General features: G+C 50.8%; 3 protein-coding genes across 4 annotated transcripts in view; 2 read left to right on the plus strand and 1 right to left on the minus strand.

The window, feature by feature from the left end:
* The first annotated feature begins 3,019 nt into the window (after positions 1 to 3,019).
* On the plus strand, positions 3,020 to 4,849 carry NPPB (natriuretic peptide B). The gene is made up of 4 exons (XM_039842044.1): positions 3,020 to 3,096; positions 3,549 to 3,678; positions 3,903 to 4,155; positions 4,688 to 4,849. Exons 1-4 carry the CDS (start codon positions 3,035 to 3,037, stop codon positions 4,702 to 4,704), a joined length of 462 nt encoding a protein of 153 aa, XP_039697978.1. The 5' UTR covers positions 3,020 to 3,034; the 3' UTR covers positions 4,705 to 4,849.
* A 7,971-nt stretch (positions 4,850 to 12,820) lies between these two features.
* Positions 12,821 to 14,611, plus strand: NPPA (natriuretic peptide A). The gene is made up of 3 exons (XM_039842045.1): positions 12,821 to 13,363; positions 13,464 to 13,790; positions 14,322 to 14,611. Exons 1-3 carry the CDS (start codon positions 13,241 to 13,243, stop codon positions 14,331 to 14,333), a joined length of 462 nt encoding a protein of 153 aa, XP_039697979.1. The 5' UTR covers positions 12,821 to 13,240; the 3' UTR covers positions 14,334 to 14,611.
* Positions 14,612 to 17,001: 2,390 nt separating this feature from the next.
* CLCN6 (chloride voltage-gated channel 6) overlaps positions 17,002 to 20,631 on the minus strand; it is a 29,209-nt gene continuing 25,579 nt past the window's right edge. For both annotated transcript variants that reach the window (XM_039842199.1, XM_039842198.1), the window contains one exon: positions 17,002 to 19,982. In XM_039842199.1, the coding sequence (XP_039698133.1) occupies positions 19,902 to 19,982 (81 nt within the window). In that variant the 3' untranslated portion in view covers positions 17,002 to 19,901. The remainder of the gene's footprint in view (positions 19,983 to 20,631) is intronic.

Raw genomic sequence — 20,631 nt, forward strand, 5'->3', positions numbered from 1 at the left:
GGGGTGGGGGGCAGACAGAGCCTGCAGAGCCATCGCGACGAGCGGGGAGAGGCGCGCGGGCCAGAGCTGCTGCAGCTGCGGCGTTACCGTAATTACCCGCCAAGGCTGCGGGTCCGTGCCGCCAGGTGCGAACCTCTCCGCCAAGGGCCGCGCTGCCCCTTCGGGGGCGGTCGCACGGTGGTCAGACGCGGGACTTCAGCGCCCTTGAAGGCGGGCGGCGGCGGCGGCGTGCGGGGCAACCCGCTCAGCGAAGGCTCTGTATCAGTCGCAATGGCGTCCTCGTGTGGGGGGAGTGGGGGGGCGGGCGCTGCGATTTGGTCTCTTTTTGTCTCTACACTGTATGCTCCCCAGTCTGTATTCCCACCTACCGGCCGAAAGCTTAGTTTTGCCTGCACAGTCCCATTTCATCCTCACAGCCACCCTGTAAGGCTGACTTGAAGAACATGAGGGATAAAGCGGCTGCCCGAGGTCACAGAAGTTGCAGAAGGTTGCGGTGGCATTGGATCCAGATTCTGGACTCCAGCAGACCACTGGGACCCCAGGCTTTCAATGAAGGCTTATTGCCTAAATGAAGGGTCTTCTCTCTTTCTCAGTGGCCAAGCACCTGGCACCCAGCACCCAAGGTTTGACGCTGGTGAGAACCAACACCGCGACCACAGCCACGTTTACTGCAGGCTCACTTGTGCCGGCCACTGCGCTCGTCATTTCTATAGACTGCATGAGTTTTGTATTGCTGCTGAAACAAATGACCACAAACTTAGTCGTTTAAAATAACACACATTCATTTTCTTACAGACCCGGAGATCAGAAGTCTGAAATAAGTCTCTTTTGGCTAAGATCAGGGTGTCGGCAAGCAGGCCCGTGTTTCTTCTGGAGGTGCTAGGGAAGAATCGATTTCTTCGCCTCTTCTAACTTCTAGAGGTCAACTACATTCCTTGGCTTGTGGTGCCTTCCACCATCCTCGAAGCCATCTTCAGACATGCCAGCGAATTAGCATCTTCTCTCCTCCTCGACCTGTTTCCACCCTTCCATTTCCTCTCTCTTGCTTCCATCCTCCTGCCTCCCTCTTATAAGGACTCTCGTGATGACATTAGGTCTTCCTGGCTAACATAGGATAATTTTGCCACCTCCAGATCCTTAACTTAATCACACTTGTAAACTCCTTTAGCCATGTAAAGTAACATATTCACAGGTTCTGGGCATTAAGACACAGACATGTTTGGGAGGCTATTATTCTTCAGCCTGTCACATATATAGCGTCTAATTTAAGCCTTGGGTGGTAATGCTGTGACGTAGATGGTATGATTAGCTCCATTTAATAGAAGGGGAAAGTGCATGCATACAGTAGGCACTCAAGAAATGCTTGTGGGAATGAACTGGTGTGAGAGCTGATTGACAATATATTGTCCTTCCCTGGATAGAGGGCCCTGAAGTATGTATTCAGTCTTGTGCCCTCTCTAAAGTCTTTTCCCACACCCCATCCACTGGGGGCAGGTAGCAGCTCTTCGCACTTAATTGTTTCCCCTGGGGTCACTCTGTTTCCCCAGTGGGATCACAATCTTCTTTGATATAAGGGCAAACTCTTACGTGCATTCCGAATTCTTTCCACACTGCTTTGGGCTTTTGCAGACATCATTTTCTCCCTTTTAGTGCTTGTGAAGAGGGAGCATCTGTCCATTTTACAGAAGAGCAAAGAGAGGCTCAGGCTAGATGCAGCGTCAGTTCTTGATAGGTTCTGGTTGAATGACTGTCTTGCTCCCAACTCCTCACTCCGCGACACCCAGCATGAGGGACTCTTTACACCCTCGGCAGCCCCCAACCCTCTGACTCAGCTCTGCATTTGACTGGATTTTGTCTTCTCTCTCACTGCCACTTAATCTTGGAATATTCTTCCTGTGGTGTGTATGTGTGTGTGCATCCTCCCCCCCCCACACACACAGCCATCAGACTTACACATTCCTCACAGCACGGTTCCCTGTGACTTCAGAAATGACAACACATTAATCTAATTTTCTTTTAGTAGAAACACCTTGAAATCTCTCCCAGCTGTGTTTAAGAGCTTCACCTCTGAAATCAGATTACTTGGGTTGGAATCCAGGAGTGACCGCTTGTCAACTGTGTGACCCTAAAAAACTAAATCAATTCCTCTGAGCTCAGTTTCTTCATCTGAAAAACGAGGAACATTATTTTTCTCACTCCCTACCTGACAGATGCTGCTTTTTAAGGCAAGATTTGAGTAGAGGTCACAGCTTCTTCTCCTTGCTGCCTCTTTCTCTACTTCTGTCATAACTGATCTCGCTGCCTGGACAACCCCGCTCCCTCATCCTTCTGCTCATTAACACAAATTATCTGGAAGGGGTGATGACATCGGTCATGCTCACTCTCAGGGGGGACTTAATCTGCTGTGTCTCTTTCCAGGGCCATTTTTTCTTTGGCGCCTCATTTGTGGTCACAGATGGGTTGTTCAGAGCATCTGATCGTCATGATCAGATGAAGGGGACCTTAGGGAGGGCACACCTCTACCGTCTCACCAAATAGATAACCACCTTCCGGTCATTCTTGCTTTTTTCGTCATATGTTGGCTGGGTGATGGAGAAGAGGTGTTGGCACCTGGAGGAGATTCGACAGAAGGCATTCCTGGATGACTTCATCTCGAGGCCTTGCCTCTCAAAATTCCAGCCAAATCAGCTCTACCCTTTAAGGGATGGAAGCAGGGTCAGCATTCCAGAAGTTCCTTGTCATACCCAGGCATTTAATCAGGTGACATTGGAGAATTAGCATTCTTGTGCGGAGCATGGTGGTGTAGGGAGGGGTCTTGCCCCTGTCCCACACTTGTTTTTTTCTGGCTAGACCTGCGTTGAAGGGCGCAAGGAATCTTGCGCCGAGATCGCTCAGGGAGATCAGAACCACGGACAGCGGTCAGGGCGCAGGGAAGACCCGCAGCCCCGCAGGATGCATAGAGCCAGGAGGCTGCGAAGTTCACAGGCTGGCGAGCGAACTCGCGCGGCGAAGGGAAGACCTGCTGCCGTGGTGGATGTTAGTTGGGGCTGTTCTCGCTGAGTCACCCCGTGCGCCCCGCACTCGCGTCGGCCCTTTGTACGCTGAAGTTCTTCCTTCCCTCTCCAGGAATGGTCGGGGGTGGGGAGGAAAGAGGAAAGCGCCACGCTAAGGCCCCCGGGATTTTTGCAGGAAAGGAGGAAGCGGGCGGCGAGGAGCCTTGGGCCATGTCCCCCATCTCCCCCGCCTCCCTCTGCCTCCATGCCCCCGCGCGCTCCCGCTCCCGGCCAGGCCCATTTCTATACAAGGCCTGCTCTCTCCAGTCTCCAACCCTGGCAAGTACTGAGGGGTGAATTCCCCCACCCTGAGCTCAGCGGGAGGGAATGTGGCGGATAAATCAGATATAGCCCTGGAGGGGAGGGTCAGCCCAGCTCTCAGGTCCAGGATAAAAGGCGTGGTTATCCGAGGATCTAGGAGAGCACCTGCAGGCCAAGAGGAGGTGAGACCGTACGCAAGTTCCACAGCAGAGCGACCTCCGTCTACCCCTTCAGCAGCATGGACCCGCAGACCGCGCTACCCCGGGTGCTCCCGCTTCTCCTGCTCTTGCTCTTGTCGCCGCTAGGAGGTCGTTCCCTCCCGCTGAGCAGCCCCGACCCAGACTTAGAACTGTCCGAAGTACAGGTGAGCGCTATGAGGCCGCGTAAACCAGTCCCACCTGGAGGGCAGGGGGGCAGCAATGAACAGGTCTCCACCTACTGTCACAAGAGGTCCTCACCCTCCCTCGGAAATCAGAAAATGGTTAAATCGGGAGCCGGGACCCTGTACCCAAGGCGGTCGGTTCACTTGAGTACCATCGAGGGTGGCTGGGCTCAGGTGCAGGTTTCTGAGGCTCAGGCTATCCTCAGCCATCACAGGAGCTGCAGGACCGTCTAGGGGTCACAGTTGTAGAGCTGCAGGAGGAGCCGATCAGCCAGGAGACCCTGCGGCAGGTCAGACATTCTGCAGAAGCCTGGGAGGCCGAGCGGAAAGATTCCGCCGATGCCCGTGAGGCCTATGAGGAAAACTTCCAGGCCCTTCGGGAACCACGAAGCCGCAACTCGAGCTGCTTCGGGCAGAAGATTGATCAGATCGGCCACTCCAGTAGCTTGGGCTGCCATGGTGAGCTCCCTCCCTGCCACCCTGCTCACACCCACCCCTATTCCCGCAGGTTCCACCATTAGAGTCACTTCTGCGTTTGTTGTCTCTGGGGACCACGCTCTGAGAAAGGAACACTGACAGTCCTCAGGGACAAGGAGTGCTTTTCTGGGAATATTCAATGTTCATTACCCATCATTAGGCTCACCCAACTTTCATTCGGCTCCTGCATCTGTTATCAAAAGGGCAGAATTGCTTTAGAGTGGGATCCTAAAGGATTGCTTTAGGGCAGCCCCTCTTTGGAGCAGAAGGAGCCACATTTTCCTCCTGGTTTCTCCTCAGCTATCTACAGCTACAAAGGCAGAGGGCAGGAGCATCAGGGCACCACAATCCCGTGTACAGATGAGGAAACTGAGGCTCAGAGAGATGGATTATTGCAAAGACTCAAATATCCAGATCAGCTGAGGTGGCAGGGATGGCACACATGAGGGAGGCTCAAATCCTGTCTCATTCTGCTACCCTAGTACCAACATCACCCTCTCTCTTTCCCCCACAGTGCTGGGTAAGCATTAAGAGGAAGTCATGGGGGAAGACATCAGCGCATGATTCATCATCAACCCCTTGGTCCTCGCTGAAGCATCTCTTATTTATTTTCTTTGAGCACACGTTTTCCATGGTGGGAGAAAGTCAACATTAAAGCTTTTTCTTTTGAAACTGATTTGTCTCTGTGCATTCAGAATAATTCATCATTTCAACAACAACACAAACCCTGTGTTTTCTTGGCAATCCCCAAGGTGTCTTAATGGCTGGGTGGGGACATGATCAAGCAGGGGTAGGGTTTGGAGGGAACTTTCTTCTCCTTATGGGTTTTTCATGTTCTGAAATGTCTAGAAATGCCTCGGGCATTAGAGGCACTTCCCAGAAAATGCTTTTCAAAGCCCAGAAGTTTCTTCGTGAGCAGAACAGCCCCTGATGCATTTGTCTAACATGAGGATGTGTGTCAAAGTGTTTGTCCCACCAGTCTTTCCTCTGCCTGCAACTCCATTAGAGGCACTCTCCCTGGTGTCTGTTGGTTCTGGAAGGTCCAGGCTAAAATCTCAGAGACTGAGAGCCGTGTGAGTGTGTGTGTGTGACTAGCTCATTTGCATTCCTGAAAGGAATAAACCCTCTACCCTCCGCCAAACCTAAACTTCAAGCCTTCAATTCCCAATGTTACCCTGAAAGAAGCCTTCAAAACTCTGTGTTTTATAGTATTTTCATTTCTCAAGTCTGCAAGATTAGAAGTGTCTGACAAGAGGTCCAGTATTTTAGGGTGCCCCTCCCCTGAGGCCTGGCATCATCATTTCCTCTCAGCTCTAGAGAGAGAAGCTCCTCATTCCATGGCAGAAAAGGAGACAAGCGCCAGAAGCCTACTCTGTTGCTCGAATCGGCAGGGAGGGGTCACTGACCTCTCCTCTGTAGGCCCCGCCCCATCCCATGTCCAGGCACCCCAGGCCACGCTGCTGAACCTGCCCTGCTCTTCAGGCTCCTGGGCTTCAGCTCATGCAGTTCCCTTTGCATGCCTTTTATGACCCAACTCAGCAAAGGAGACAGGACTGTTATTATCCCTATTTTAAGGACGAGCAAACTGAGACCCAGAAAAACAAAGTATCCTACCCGAAAGCATGCAGCCCCTCGGTGCCAGCCCTGGCATTTGAGCGCAGGTCCGAGGGACTCTTGAACCTGTGCTCTTTCCCTGAGTTTCTGGCCCTGGACTGCATGATCACAGCCTTTCTGCTCTTCTCATCGACATGTCTTTGAGAAGCGGTCGGTCTTTGTGTTATTTCTCATTTTAACCTGGCGTTCATCAGAGGTTATGGAGATCCAGTGAGATCAACTGAGATTTTAATAAATGAGATTTTTAGGAACAATTTATTTGCCTAATGTTTCTGACCCAGGGAGGGCAAAGAGTAATTGGAATAGTTAACATTTGAAAAAGCTTCATTAAGTGCCAGGTACAGTTCCATTAATGTACATAGTCCCCACAGCGGCTCTGTGAAGTAAGAATTCTTATTATCTCCCATTTGACTGATCGGAAAACTGAAGCACGGAGAGGTGATCTAACTTGCTCAGGGTCATGAAGTTAATAAGTGGTGGAGACAGTATTCACGCCACCCAGCCTGGCCCCAGCACTCAGACCCCTAACCACTGCATCACTCAGTTTCTCCCGAGTCAGCGAATTAGGCTTGCTGGTGGGATGGACGTGTTTCCTCTTAATGGCATCATTCGGTTCAACCTCTGGTGCCACTGCCTGTTGGCAACCTTTCCTCTCTGCTCAGGAGATGAAGAGTAACCCCTCGCAGAACGCCCACTCCCCAAAAGCAGCCAGGGCTTCAGAATTCTTCCAGGTGAGTCTGCTCTTCCGTAAATAGGGCTTGGATGGTGGAGTCTGTATTGTATGTACAATACAGACATAATTTGTTATTGGGCTTTTCCAGGAAAGAGGCCCCTAAAGCAACTGCAAAGGACCAATCGTGACTGCTGGAGGGTAGGGAGTGGACGGCCTGATGTACCCAAGGGAGAAACATCTCATCGAGCTCCCCCCATGTTTGGCATTTTGTGGGCAGCATGGCAGCCCATGCTCTGTCTATAGATGCCTCTTACCACCAGCCTCCCTGACCTGTGACCCTGGCCCCTTCAAACACGCCCCTGTGAGGCTTATAGCCACAGCCATAACCTCCCTGACTTCCTTCTTACCAACCTCATCCTGCAAAGAAGCTGCCAGATTATACATCTCCATAAACGCTTGTCACTTTAATCTTCCCAGAAAGATGCGTTAGTGAAAACAGTCCAAGAAGGTCTAGCCTGCAGCTTCAGACCTGAAAGGAGTTTTGGGGATTTCAAAGCCAGCAGACTGGCTTTGCTGAGTCTCAAGTGCTGAGGTTACAGAAATTAGGACGGCATTGGCCCTGAATGCTTCATCTCATTGCTGATCCTGCACCTGTGACGTTCTGGGAGCACCGACCTCCTCTCCATCCCTCTTGTGACAGCTTTGACCTTTCTGAGAATGATTGGAGGAGAGGGGGGAAAAAAGCATTTCTCTTCCAACAGAGTCAGGCCTGAACAAAATCATGAACTTGGCCATTTGTCTTTGCTCCTGGTGTGGTTCTCAGCCTTCTATCTCTGTCTCTGTAGGATTTTCCATGCACTACCTAAGCTTTAATGATCAGTCTGGTTCCATAAAGTGACCTGTTTCTCTCGTGGGATCAGGATTCAGGATTCAGCTGCCTGGATATGCTGGAGCACTTCTACGAACTGCATACCTGCCCTGGGACAGGGGGCCCCGAGCTCTCTTGTCTCTGTCACACACAGCCCCTGGCCTCGCTGCTCCAGGGCACACATGTCCTACTCCATCCAGCAGCATGGGACTGTTCTGCCCGAGGACTTTCTCTGGCAGCCAGAGCCCATTTGGTTCACCTCAAGGTCGGCGGGAAGTGCTGGGTAATTGACATCGACCAGCAGCAGCACCCAATCTACCAACATTTGGCAGGAGTGGGCATCTAAAGACTCCGGTGCCCCGGAGTCACAGGTGACATCCATCTTAAACTGATTCCCAGAGTTCCCTGTAGGGAGCAGGGATTAAGCTGGAGCCCACGGTGGTCACTGACTTCCTTCTTAACCTGGTCGCTTGCCCACTCTCCTGATGTTTCCTGGAACCGTCTCCAAAATAAACTTGTACCTGACTCCTTATCTCTGGTTCAGGAGAATGCAAACTAAGACACTGGGGAATGATTGAACCTTCTCCCAGGGCCCTGCCTAGATGATCAGGATGATCAGGAATCTCCTCGGCTCTGTCCTCTGGCTAGACCACCCAGGCAGGCTCTCCGTCCCCTCCTTCTTCCTCTCTCGTCTCCCGTGCACTACCCTTCACTTCTGTTTCTGGTTTAGACCCTCACCATTCATGCGGACATTGGCACACCAGCTTCCTAACTGGGCCCCTCTCCAGGCTCCCCTATCTGGTTCTTCCTGCATCGGGGAGAAAGCAGAACCTTCATGCTTCAGCCAGAGAGTGACTCCCCCTCCCTGTGAGACCCCCAGGGAGGGCAAGATGCAATGTTGGGCTCTCAGGTGACAGGGTGTGTGTGTGTGTGTGTGTGTGTGTGTGTGTTGGGCGGGTATAGGAGAGGCACTGAAGGCAAACCCATCGATTCAATCATTCAGAAAATATTTTCTAAAGAATCAGTATGTGCAAGGAGCCGGGATGCAGGGGGTCCTGCAGCTCATTCAGGCACTGCCTCCTACCTGCTCAGCCTCTGGCTTCCTGGCGAATGCTGCCTTAGCAACGGCTGACCTGGCCCTCATGCTGCTGTCTGACTTTCTCTCCACCTCCAGCGCCGACCCCCCTCCCAAGCAGGATCGATTGGCAAAGAGAGATTGCCAAGCTAGTCCATGGGTGGACTGGACCGGGAGCCTCTCTTTTCTCCAGGCATAGCCTGAAGGAACTGGCTAACACAGCCCAGAAGTGCAGGGGACTTAAGCCCTGGGGCAGGGGTGGCATTTTGATCAGTGAGAGACAGGAGATAAAACAGAGCCCACAGATAAAGTGCTTGTTATGGGTCGAATTATGTCCCCCTGAAAGATATGTTGAAGTCTAAAACCCCCAGAACCTCAGAACGAATGTGACCTTACTTGCGAATAGGGTCATTGAGCTGTAATTAGTTAAGATGAGGTCACACTGGAGCAGGGCGGGCTCCTCATCGAAGATGACTGGTGTCCTGCTAAGAAGCGAGAGAGACACAGGGAAGATGGCCGTGCGATGATGGAGGCAGAGACTGGAGTGATGTCAGGGACTGAGGATGCCCGCAGCTACCAGAAGCTGGAAGGGGCAAGGAAGGATACTGTCATACACGTTTCCGAGGGAGCATGGCCCTGCCAACGCCTTGAATTCAGACCTTTCGCCTCCAGAACTGTGAGACAATACGTTTTGGTTGTTTTAAGCCACCCGGTTTGTGGTGCTTTGTTACAGCACCCTAGGGATCTCAAACAGTGCCCTCACCCTCTCCTCTCCTCTCAGACTGTTCCAAGGTACCAGGCTCCAAGAAACTCTTTGGAGACTTCAGCATGACCAACCAGCCATGAAGATGTTTTTGTAAAACTGTGGCCAGCTTGGTAACACATCACCTTATATTTGCTCTCTCTCTTTCTCTACCTGCAGCGAGCAGCCTCCGAGATGGTCCCGAGCAATGCCCATCTCCTGGTACTCTTGCCCTTGGCAACCTCCCTTTCAGTGAGGGCTGAACCTAGTGACTCACTTCTAATGAACACAGTACAACAAACATGACAGATGCCACTTCCAAGATTAGGCTACAAATAGACTGTGGTTTACACAATTTTTTTTCTCTCTCTCTCTCTCTTAAAAAAAAAGTCAGTTGCATCTCTATGGACATGCCCATGTGGCAAGGAACTGACACCTCTAGCCAACAGTCAGCAAGGATCTGAGGCCCACCAACACACATAGGCGTGAACTTGAAAGCAGACCCCCCAGCCTAGCCTGGAGATGACTGCAGTCCCGGCCGACATCTTACTTGCAGCCTGTGAGAGCCCTAAGCAAGGAGCACCCAGCAAGGAGGGCCCATTCCTTACTGACAGAAACTATTAGATGATGGATGTGCGTTGTTTTAAGTTGCTAAGGTTTGGGGTCGTTTGCTATGCAGCAATAGTTAACAGATACACTACCTCGCTTCCCTTGAACTGGAACCCTTTAGCCAATGAACGTTTCCTTGGGCTTTGTTTTATAGAGAAACAAAGAAACAGAACATCGTTATCAAAGTCAGAAACAACCATCCCCAAATATGCAATAGCGTCCTGCCCATTTCTCCCAATGGTGGCTTCTGCTTTAGACCATTTGGGTCTGACAGGCCTCAGTGGCTCATCACTTGCTGGCCTTGGAGAAGGACATGGATGGCATTAAGAGATGAGTTTTTAATACCAGTTCTGCACATGTGTGACGTTGCTGGATCACGTGGCTTGTCGAAGCATCCATGTGGAGGACTGCGAGGCCAAACCCCAGGCTTGAAACAGGAGATACCTTGATTCTGGATTCTCCCACCCATTTGCAGTGTTCATTTCTTACATGACTAAGGATGACGTCTTTCCAGGGATAAGGAAATAGAGTCTTTTGATTTTTCAGCTAGTGGGAGAGGAGGGGCAGGGGGTGGATCTGATTTTCTGTGCCTTTTGCTTTTCTTCTCTGTTACTCTTGCAGGCTGGCTTCTGAACACCCCAGGAAATATTTAGTCCTCCACACACATACCTCAAAGTTGAGCCGGGGCATAGAAATGAAGAGCAACTTTACATTAAGCCATTGTTCATTTCAGACTCAAGTCAGAGGCTTTAATTGGATTTGGATAAATGAGTGTATCTGGGAATTATCTGTGTTTTCAATGGGTCTAGTTAATGTAGGAGGTAGTATTGGTTCTATACAAAATCCCCAGAGAAGCAAAACAGAATATTCTTTTAATTGCCAGCCCCCTTCTGCAAACAAACAAACAAACAAACAAACAAATAAACAAAACCCTGGCTAATGGAAGAAACTCAACAAATGACACCCACATCCCACTCCAGTTTCACTCTGGAAGGGAAAAACTGACTTTAATAAAAGCAGCTGGGCAAATTCCGAAATTCTCTTTCTGAACCTCGGCTGGGACATCCCTTTTCCTTGGGCCACCTACAGACTTCAGTGGTGGCTCAGGACAGAGCGGCAGTCTTGGCCCTCAGAGGCCACCCGCCACGCCAGGGTGCCCTTCCGGAAGTCTCTGCCCACATCAAAGGCCTGTTCAAAGGGCATCTCCAGGAATCAGGCTGTGTGACGCACGCCTGTTCAAAGGGCATCTCCAGGAGACAGGCTGTGTGACGCACGCAGCACGGAGCACCAGTCCCCCCCAGCGTGGCTGCGACTGAATCCTCTTTGCTAATAATAACCTGCCAACCGAGCAATTAAGCTCTGAGCACATTCCAGGGGCTCAGGATATGAGGGTGCTTTGCTCCAGGAGCACCTACTCAGAGCTGTGCCCATTTTGGATTTCGAGTTGAGTTTGGCTGACTTGAATCAGTTACTGAAAAGGGTTCCTTTTCCCTTCTGTCTTAGAATAAAATCACCCTGGACACCTCTTGTGATCTCTGGCCACGTGTTGCCCTGATTTCCTGCCCTCTTGAAATATATCAGCCTTTCCGCTTGATCAGCCAAGAAGTGAGCACAGCTGGGTGGGGGTGGAGGGGTCTGGGAGTCATTGACATGCATTTCTCGAGCTTCATGGAGGAGACTCAAACATATTAGGTGTGTCCATAGGTCATGGAGGTGGGAAGTGGTGCTTTCCCTGAGACAGGCCACACATGTACAGACTGTGTGCCCAGCACGCAGAGCCATAGCCCCCAGGGCATGGGGCATGTGAAATGTCAGCCAGAGGCAACATGAGAGATTGGGAATAGGGGTGTTGTTCATCAGGGGCTGTACCTCAAGGGCTTGTAAGGAACCACGTTGCTGAGAAGCAGCAGTATCCACGAAGTGGTTTAAAATAGTGGGCCTTGGTGTCAGATCTGGGGTTCGAGTCCTAGTTCTGTCCCTTCTGAGCTGAGCGACCTCAGGCAAGTGACCTAAGCTTCCGGCCTGAATTCTTTCCTTCTGTAAATGGGAACAGTACTATGCCTCCCAAGGGTGGTGATGACAACAAAATAATTCACATCAATAAAGCTCTCAGCACATTACAACTGACCGATAAATATCATTAGCACTTTGCAACTATATAGCATTTCACACTTCAAAATGGGTCCACACATCATTAGCTCATTGGAGCCTCAAGACAAAGCTGAGAGGCGAATGGGGCAGGGTTTTACATGTGAGGAACTGGTTTGTCTGGGGCTGCACCACAGGTCTCTCGACCCTTCGAATTTAGTGTCTTTCCCCGTGTGTGTTGCGTTGAATCGTATGCTAACACTGAATTCAGTGCGTAGTGAGTGGAGGCCGCTCGGTAACTGTGGACAGTCTCATTGCCTGTTATTTCTCGTTGGGGGCCAGGAAATCAGACCTCAGCGGCTCCTCGCTTGCCTGGCCATCGGAGAAGGACATTAAGGGAAACCGTGGATGCCACTGCCACCTCCCACCTCACTCCATCAGCCAACTTGCCATGGGAGCTTTCCTGGGAAGGCTCAGGGCATTACAAGCTTCAAACCCAAAGAATCTGAACTTCTATACGCAGCAAAACGAAAATGCCAGCATTTCTCTCAGCACCTGTCTCCCTAAACACCTCGGAGGGGGCCATGGGGCGAAGGAGGGGAAGCTTTGCAGAGAAATGGCTGTGCTCCCAAACTTTTCTTGATGTTCATATTTGGGAGCTGAGTTCTTAGGACATTCATCACGTTTGGATCCCAGCTGACTTAGTACTCCGCAAAATAACTCTCTCTTCACCTGACCCCTCAGAGCAATTGCCAGGAGTGAGGGCAGCCCTGTCGGAAGGCGGGGTCCTGCCCTCGGCGCTGATGAGTCAGGTGTGAGGCCAGCTCCAGCATCTGGACTAATTTGTCCTGAGCAGCCAGCTTCCTGCCATTTCCTCCTCTCTCGCCCTTATTTGGAGCCCCTGACAGCTGAGCTGCAAACCAACTGGGTGAGCTGGGCACCGGCCAACCGTCACCCTCTGCTTCCCTGTGTGGGTCCGGTTGCCGAGGAGAAAGAAGCCTGAGGCATCGCTGTGAGATAACCAAGGACTCTTTTTCGCTCTCCTCACACCTTTGAAGTGGGATCCTCTTGAGGCAAATCAACAAGAATGTGGCTCTTGCAGCCGAGGTTCCCGGGGTTGTTGGGGCTGCTCAAGGTGGAGGGGCTGTGACAAGCTCCGCTGGACTGATAACTTTAAAAGGACATCTTCTGCTGGCTCCTCACTCAGCTGCTTTATCGCTGCAAGTGACAGAATGGGGAGGGTTCCATCCCTCTCATTCTCTTGGAGAGCCGGGGGGCTATAAAAAGAGGAGGCGCAGGGCAGTGGGGAGACGCAGACGGACGAAGGCCAGTAGTGGGAAACCAGAGAGGCGAGGGAAGAGGCAGTGAGCAGCAGACCACTCCTTGACTGACACCAGCATGGGCTCCTTCTCCACCATCACCATGAGCTTCCTCCTCCTTCTGGTGCTGCAGCTCCCAGGGCAAACCACCGCTAACCCTCTGTACAGTTCCGTGTCCAACGCCGACCTGATGGATTTCAAGGTAGGGCCAGAAAGGGGTCACAGTCTGGGGCCAGGGGGCTTTGTGACACTCTGCCAGTCGGTGAGACTTCTTCTTCTCCCTTTGTTTTCCTTTCGTAAAGAATTTGCTGGACCATTTGGAGGACAAGATGCCTTTAGAAGATGAGGTTGTGCCCCCACAAGTCCTAAGTGAGCAGAATGAGGAAGCTGAGGCAGCCCTCAGCCCCCTCCCTGAGGTGCCTCCCTGGACCGGAGAGGTTAGCCCAGCCCAGAGAGATGGCGGCACCCTTGGGCGGGGCCCCTGGGACTCCTCCGATAGATCTGCTCTCCTGAAAAACAAGCTGAGGGCACTGCTTGCTGCCCCTCGGAGTCTGCGAAGGTCCAGCTGCTTTGGGGGCAGGATGGACAGGATCGGAGCCCAGAGTGGACTCGGCTGCAACAGCTTCCGGGTAAGAGAATCTGGGGATGGGATGTGGAAATGGGATGGAGAGAAAGGAAATCGAGGTTTCATTGAGGCTTACGCCTTGTCAAAGAATACCTCCAGGGGGTACGTTCAGCAGCAAAGGGACCAGCATAGACGCTTACTCCCTTGGAAATTTCTTCCCCAACTGGGTGGGGGCCCCATGAATCATGGGACAATGACATCATTCTTAGCTACAGCCTGCCGAGTAAGTGCTGAGGGAAAAATTACTGCCATGAGTACCGGGAACTTAAAATGTTCATGGGCCAAGTCACCTTCATACAGCTGATTGGCAGTTCGTGTTCCTCCCCGGAACTGTCAGATTCTAAAGGTCAATTGAAAGAGACCACGGTTGACCTTATTGACTTCTAATGAGCAACTTGCTTACCGGTTCATGAAAGTCAGTGGGTCGTCAGGCTGAAGAGGGTACTGGGGGGGGGAAGTGAGCACCTCTGTATGAAGCTGACTTTTCCAGTTGAGCCAGGTCACCAAGCCAAACGTGTCTGTGTTCTCTTTATAGTACCGAAGATAATGGCCAGGCCCCGGCAGACTGAAAGAGACCCTCATCCCCTGGGGTCTCTCACTCAACTTTGTCCCGTCTTATTGCCATCAATTTGAGTTGTGACGAGCACCCTATTCAAGCTGCAGCCTCCTGTCAACATTCTTCACGTTTTATGCTAAATGTAGATAAAGTGGTTTAATTGTGGCTTCCCCCGCCTCTCCCACCTCATGCATTAAATTTTAGGGTAAACCCTCACCTGTTACTGACAGAGGTTCGAAAATGAATAAACTTCAGCACCACGGACAGAAGCCAAAAGCTGGGGTTGGCGTGATTTCTTTGTTTCCTGGGGAAAAGAATTCAGGCTGATATTCCTTTTCATTTTACCTTCTGCAGGAGAGAAGAATGTGCAATGTGTTTATTCCTCCTTTCAAAAAAAATAATTAATAAACTTTATTTTTTAGAGCAGTTTTAGGTTTACAGCAAAACTGAGCAGAAAGTACAGATTTCCCATCTACCTCCTGTAGCCCCGCCTCACAGCCTCCCCCATTAGCAACATCCCCCACCAGATGGCACTTTTGTTACAGCTGATGAACCTGCATTGACGCATCATCATTGCCCAGAGTCCATAGTTTGCACAGAGTTCACTCTTGGTGTTGTACGTTCTGTGGGTTTGGACAAATTCTTTCCTCTTTTCTTCTTCCTTTCCTCTCTCTTTTTTTTTCTTTTGATTGAGGATGGGCTTAAACTTCAGTTTTCAACTTACTCTCTCCAGCCTCATCATGGATCCTCAGAAAGCTCCAGGAGACTGAAAAGGCATTTATTTTTCAGATTTGCTCATATTCAGGGCACTTTTTTTTTTTTAAAGCTTATAAATCTCTGAGCTTTTTCTCCTAGTCACATCTTATGTAGTTTGTACACAATAGATAATTTTTGCACATTGAGTACTTTTTGGTGACAGTTTTTATTTTAAAGGCACATTTATAAAATGAGGGAACTAAATTTTCTCTGATACATTTTGAGTCAGGTGCTATAGCTGAGCGAATGACACTTTTAGTTTTAAAAAGAGCAGGCAAAGAAATTGGGTTTAAAAGCCGAGTGAAATGAAGAAAGAAATGTTTTCTAGGCTGACAAACTGCCAGCTTATGTGCCTTTGGGGTACTAATATGTGTTTAAAAAATAGCCACCATCTTTTCCTAATTCAAGTCCAAGGTGCCTGGGCTTGTAGACTTTGCTGAGGTGGGAGCCACTGGACGAGATGCTGTTCCTTTGTATTTGAAAAGGCGTTTTCCCAAGCAGAAACTACCAGGCGTTAAGTTCACCTACAACAGGGAGCAAGTAGTTCTATAGCCTATCTCCCCACCATTACCCCAAACACCCCAAACTACGTGTCTGCTTTTACGACGCTCCTCCCACACCCCCTACACCTGCACAATCACTTTCCCATGCCCTTGTTTATGCTGTTCTTTCCATCTGGAGTGCCCTTTATCCAGTGCTCCCGAGAACATACACTCATTCTTCCCCAAGGCTCGCTGCAGATGCCACTTCTTCTCTGAAGCCTTCCCTGACTACTGTGCCATGATTTGTCTTGTATGTAATTGTGTCTGTGTCTCTGGTTTGCAAGCTCCTGGAGGGCAAATGCACCATCAATACTCCCTGCAGTACATGGCACAGTTGATGCTCTAAAAATGTCAGTCACCTTGTCTTGGTCGTATATAGGAATCAAGAAAGGAAGTAATAAAATAGCAACTCACTCCTTATAGAGGGAAGGGGAAGCTGGAAGTGAATTGATGGTTAGGGAGCGGGCGGGGAGAGCGCTAACCTAAGCACTTCCAGCAAAAATGTTCCTCGTGTGGACTTCAAACTCAGAACAGTGGAAAACCAAGAAGCAGAGAAGGACCAACGAGGACAAGGGCAGAAAGACTGGAAGAAATGTCTGTCCAAGCTTGGCTCCGGCGCTCAGGCCCTGGGGGAGTGGGAGTTGCTAGGAGGAGAGTGGTCAGCTGGGCACGCTCTCAAGGTGTCACCGTGATGCAGTGGGTTCTCACTGAATGGAATCCCCTGAAAGTGCCAAATACACAGAAAATGCCCCCGGAACTTAGGAAACTTGGGGAGAGCCGGAGGGGTCCTGAACTGACGAGACCATTTCGACCGCAGGTAGATAGATTGGCCACTTGAAGCAGATTAGAGACAAAGCAAGCCAGATTTCTGGCAAACTCGGGAGTGAAGAAAAAGCAGTGACAGATGGCACCAGCAGAAGCCAGGCACGGGGTCTCAGCATGGATCTACAGACTCAGCATGGATTTCGTTTCTTCTGTCGGCTACTGGGGGAATCTATTTGTGGGGCAAATTCCTACACACAACACTGTCGGGAGCACACATGGATTCTCCTCCTATTGCTACGGACGGCAGCAGCTGGAATAGGTAGTAGGTTTTTAAAGGATAAGTCAGCAAGATCCAACCGTGTTAGCATGGAGGGAGAACCCGAGGGGTGACTCCATTTTTGCTGAGATCCACAGGACGGAACTGGGTCTTATTAAGGGAGGGAGTGGACCCCTGTGATTGAAGTCTTGCTGGGAAAACTATGAGGGGAGATCTGAGACTATAAAACTACTTTCTAGCTTTGCAATTTTTACATATCAGAAAGAGAGAGGGAATAAAATAAAAATCAACTACCACTCTAAAGAAAAAGGCTAACCAAGACAGATGAAGATATTTTATTCGGACGTGTTAAGGTTATGATGAGAACTTCCAAGTTTCAAAAGTTCAAATAAAAATAGAATTTTACAAATTAAAAAAAATACAATTTATATACACAGTGGAATTAGCTAACATTACTGTATAAACGAACAGTGCAAACAGAAAAAAAAGAAGCAGCTACTGTTGAAATGACCAAGGGCCACAGGAGCTGTGGGGCAATACTGCACATCAATACTGCAGGCCCAGGAGGCCGCGCCTGGCCTTTCCAGAGGCTTTCTTGTCACCAAGCACTCTGTCAAGTGTGCAATTTTGCATCAGAAACGTCATATGGTCGGTTGGGTCAAGCACCTAAGTGTCCATTCCCGCCAGAAGCCATTTGTTAAACAAAGTCATGAGTAAATCGTCCCCCAGGGTGCAAAGGTCCCCCTTTCCCCCATCCCCTTGGCCAAGGGACCATGAAACACCAAGCTGGAGACAGAACACGACCACCTGTCACCAATCCCAGAGCCCGTCTGTGGATTTTTGCCTATGGAGGGACATTACCCCGGGGGAGGCCATGGGCCTGGTATGAGGTGAGACGTTGACATGTAGGTTTCTAAGAAATCAAAAGAGCGAGGCTCAGTTATTTTGTTACCAGTGGAGCAGGGGTTGTCTTTGGGCTTATCCAGAAAGGACAGATGTGCATAGGGGACAGGAAACTACGGGCCTTTCCAGAGGGCCTGGGTCTAGGTCCTCTTTGGTGGCCATCCAGTCCGTTCAGGGGGTGGGAGGCATTTGCATTCTGCTGTCTCTGGGCTACACTGATGGGAATGAAACACCTGGTGACTTAAAAACAGCACTATGTGCACGAGGGATAAATTCCAACAACATTCACGGGGGTGGCCTAGAGGGCAGCAGCTGGGGACCCAGACCCCTGGAGGCCAGAGGTCCTCCTGCGGGACTCTAGTTCAGCCAGTCTCAGCGGGGGCTGGGAAGTGGGTGTTCAGTTTCTGTGATGGGCGGTCATGCCATTCTCCTGACTTTCATAATTGGCTTCCTTCTTCATAAAAGGAAAAAAACAGTGCAGTCAGCTGTGCAGGCTGCTCTGCAACAAAGCGGCCACTAGCAGGACACAGTCACTTACAGGGTTGCCGTTTTGGTCCTTGTGACCTCAATAATTTACTGGGAGCGCCACCCACATTTCACAAATCGTGTGCATCCGGGGTTGCTCAAAGCTTAGGCATCGAAGTACTTTTGGTCTAAGGGATAAGTGAATGGGAAGAACAGAGGGGGTCGCAGTCCCGTGGAAAAGATCCTGAAGCAGCTCAAGTGGAATTACTCCCTAGAGAGCGCTGAGCATAAGACCTGAGCTGGCAGGGCTGGGACCGACACCCACCCCCGGCTGAAAGGGTCTGGGCATTGAAGTCAAGACAAGGCTGAGTGTGAAAGAACAGGGTTACCAGGGCCAGGCACCGATGCCCTCAGGCAACTTCCATGATTAGAAAAACAAATGCAAAGGAATGCCATCTTGAGTCCCAAAGCACAGCTGCCAGCAGGTTGTCTGATGGGCCAGGGATGCTGACAAACGTGTAGAGAGAGCAGAAGCGAGAGGAGCGTGAGTACAAATGCCTGACATTCAAATGCTCACTTTGGGTGTCTGTGCAGAGAGGACCGGCCAGCCTGGAGAGAAACCGCGTCACTGAAAGACAGAAGGAAGCTCCCTACGTTCGATGCTAAAACCTTGGGGCATGTGCTGGCACGAAGCAGCCCCCTCTCCCCCTGCCAGCCTCCCAGCAGCACAGCAGAGCCTCCTGAAGTTTCCATTTCGGAGCCCCTCAGTAGGCTGGGGGTGTGAGCAGGGAAGTGACAGAGGTTTGTGAAGGGCCGACACCCTCTTCCTCGAATAAACCATCAAAACGCTCTGGCTTTTCAAGCCACATCATGTACCCTGCAGTGGCCACTGGCTCAGGATTCACTCCTTTCCACCTTAGAAACAGCTGGACCATCCCCCAGAGCCAATTCTAGGGGTGCCCTGCTTTTAGTTAACTTGGGATAGGAAGACGCAGGCAGAAACTTAAGGGAAGTTTAGTAATTTAGTGGATGTGAAAAGGCACAGGGACAAATCAGGATAAAAAACTCGCTAGGAGACCATGAGTAATTTGGGAAATGGAGAGAAAGCTGAAATGTTAAAAACCAGGGCAGACGCCAATCTGACCCTTCTGCCGGATTTCTTGTTCGGAGGTTGTCGGTGGGACTTTAATGCTTTGTGCTTCTGGAGGGTGGTGGCTCTCAGGAGACTGAAACCACGGGGCCAGACCAGAGCACCAGAGCGCATGCCGCGGAAGCACAACACTTCCTGCAAAATGACCTGTCGCAGATGCCGAGCTGACAGTCCCCCCGAGGAAGGCCTCCCTGAAACACCGTTTCAGTGCCCAACTCCCGAATTTAGTAGTTCACTTAATTTTGCAACTGGGACCCCCCCCAGTGTTTGCCTTGGCCACGGTCCCCTCTCTCATGGTTTAAGGCCACAGCTGGGGCTCCTGGGGGGTAAGGGGGCAGGGACACTCTTCTGGGTGATGCCCTCCAGTTGGGGAGGCCTGCCTTCCGCTCTGGCCCTGGTGCTCGGGGGGTGCAGGGGCCTGGGGCCTGTGCGACACTGGATGGTAGGAACTCAAGGGGCGGCAAACAGGAAGATACTTGCTGAGAAAGTCAGACAAGCCCAAACTCTGATGGTTTGACACCATCCCCAGGATCTCTGGCCAGCAAAGTGTCCAATGACTGCAGCCTTTCCGAGCGAGTGGGTGACTGGGCATCTTCCGTGCCCTGGACCAACGCAGCCAGCCACGGCGACGAAGCATGAGCGAGCTGCATCCCCCCGCAGCTCCAGGAGAGGGCTGGCCCGCGGCAGGCCGAGCCAAGCCCTCAGATGGTCTGGCAATGCTGCCGCAGCCGAGCCTGCAGAAATTCGTACGTCAGGTTGTGTCGGGTGATGATCCCGACAATCTAGAATGAGAAAAAGACCCAAGTCACTCGCAGAGTAAAAGCCGCTGGGGCAACAATGTGAGTGGACAGCTCACCGGTCTGTCACGGGGAGCAGCGGGGACAGAACCAGGCCCTGCACAGTGCAGAACAGACGTAACGACGTGATCGGACACTCATTCCGAAGGCTATCTCATTTCCAGACGGAACGAGACAAACAGATAACTAAGGTTCATAAACTGGAGGCCAATGGGACACGTTTAGGTCCAAAAAAGGTTGTAGTTGGGCCAGCTGAAATCTGAATTTGCATGTCTTTTTAAAAAAGGGACACTTGCCAGCTTTCTTAGTTCTCGCCAGACACAGCCTGCTGCACGTGTGTGCACGATGCGGCGCCCAGTGAAGGGCTCTGAGATGCCGTGGGCCCTGCTACAGCTCAAAAATACCATCTTCATAACTACCCGAGTCACTGTGATACTGATTTATACAAAATACGTATTTGGTCTTTGTCCTAGATCCTGACAAAAAACTCTTAAACTCTAGGACTTTCCTAAATGATGAGTAATAGGATGTCTTTTATTATTCAAAACAGGCACCTTTCAACTATACCGGAGTTTATGTTAATGGTGTAACTTTTAGAAAGTCCCTGAGGAGGGAGGCTGGAACCAACCATGTG

This window comes from Pteropus medius, unplaced genomic scaffold (assembly GCF_902729225.1).
Source record: "Pteropus medius unplaced genomic scaffold, Ma_sr-lr_union100, whole genome shotgun sequence".
Classification (NCBI taxonomy): Eukaryota; Metazoa; Chordata; class Mammalia; order Chiroptera; family Pteropodidae; genus Pteropus; species Pteropus medius.

Bases quoted from the DNA above. Each gene is read 5' to 3' on its own strand.
- NPPB (XM_039842044.1), top strand. From the start codon at position 3,035: ATGTTAGTTGGGGCTGTTCTCGCTGAGTCACCCCGTGCGCCCCGCACT. The intron at 3,097-3,548 runs GTACGCTGAAGT...CTACCCCTTCAG, and splicing joins CGCACTCGCGTCGGCCCTTT to CAGCATGGACCCGCAGACCG. The intron at 3,679-3,902 runs GTGAGCGCTATG...GGCTATCCTCAG, and splicing joins TAGAACTGTCCGAAGTACAG to CCATCACAGGAGCTGCAGGA.
- NPPA (XM_039842045.1), top strand. From the start codon at position 13,241: ATGGGCTCCTTCTCCACCATCACCATGAGCTTCCTCCTCCTTCTGGTG. The intron at 13,364-13,463 runs GTAGGGCCAGAA...CCTTTCGTAAAG, and splicing joins CCGACCTGATGGATTTCAAG to AATTTGCTGGACCATTTGGA.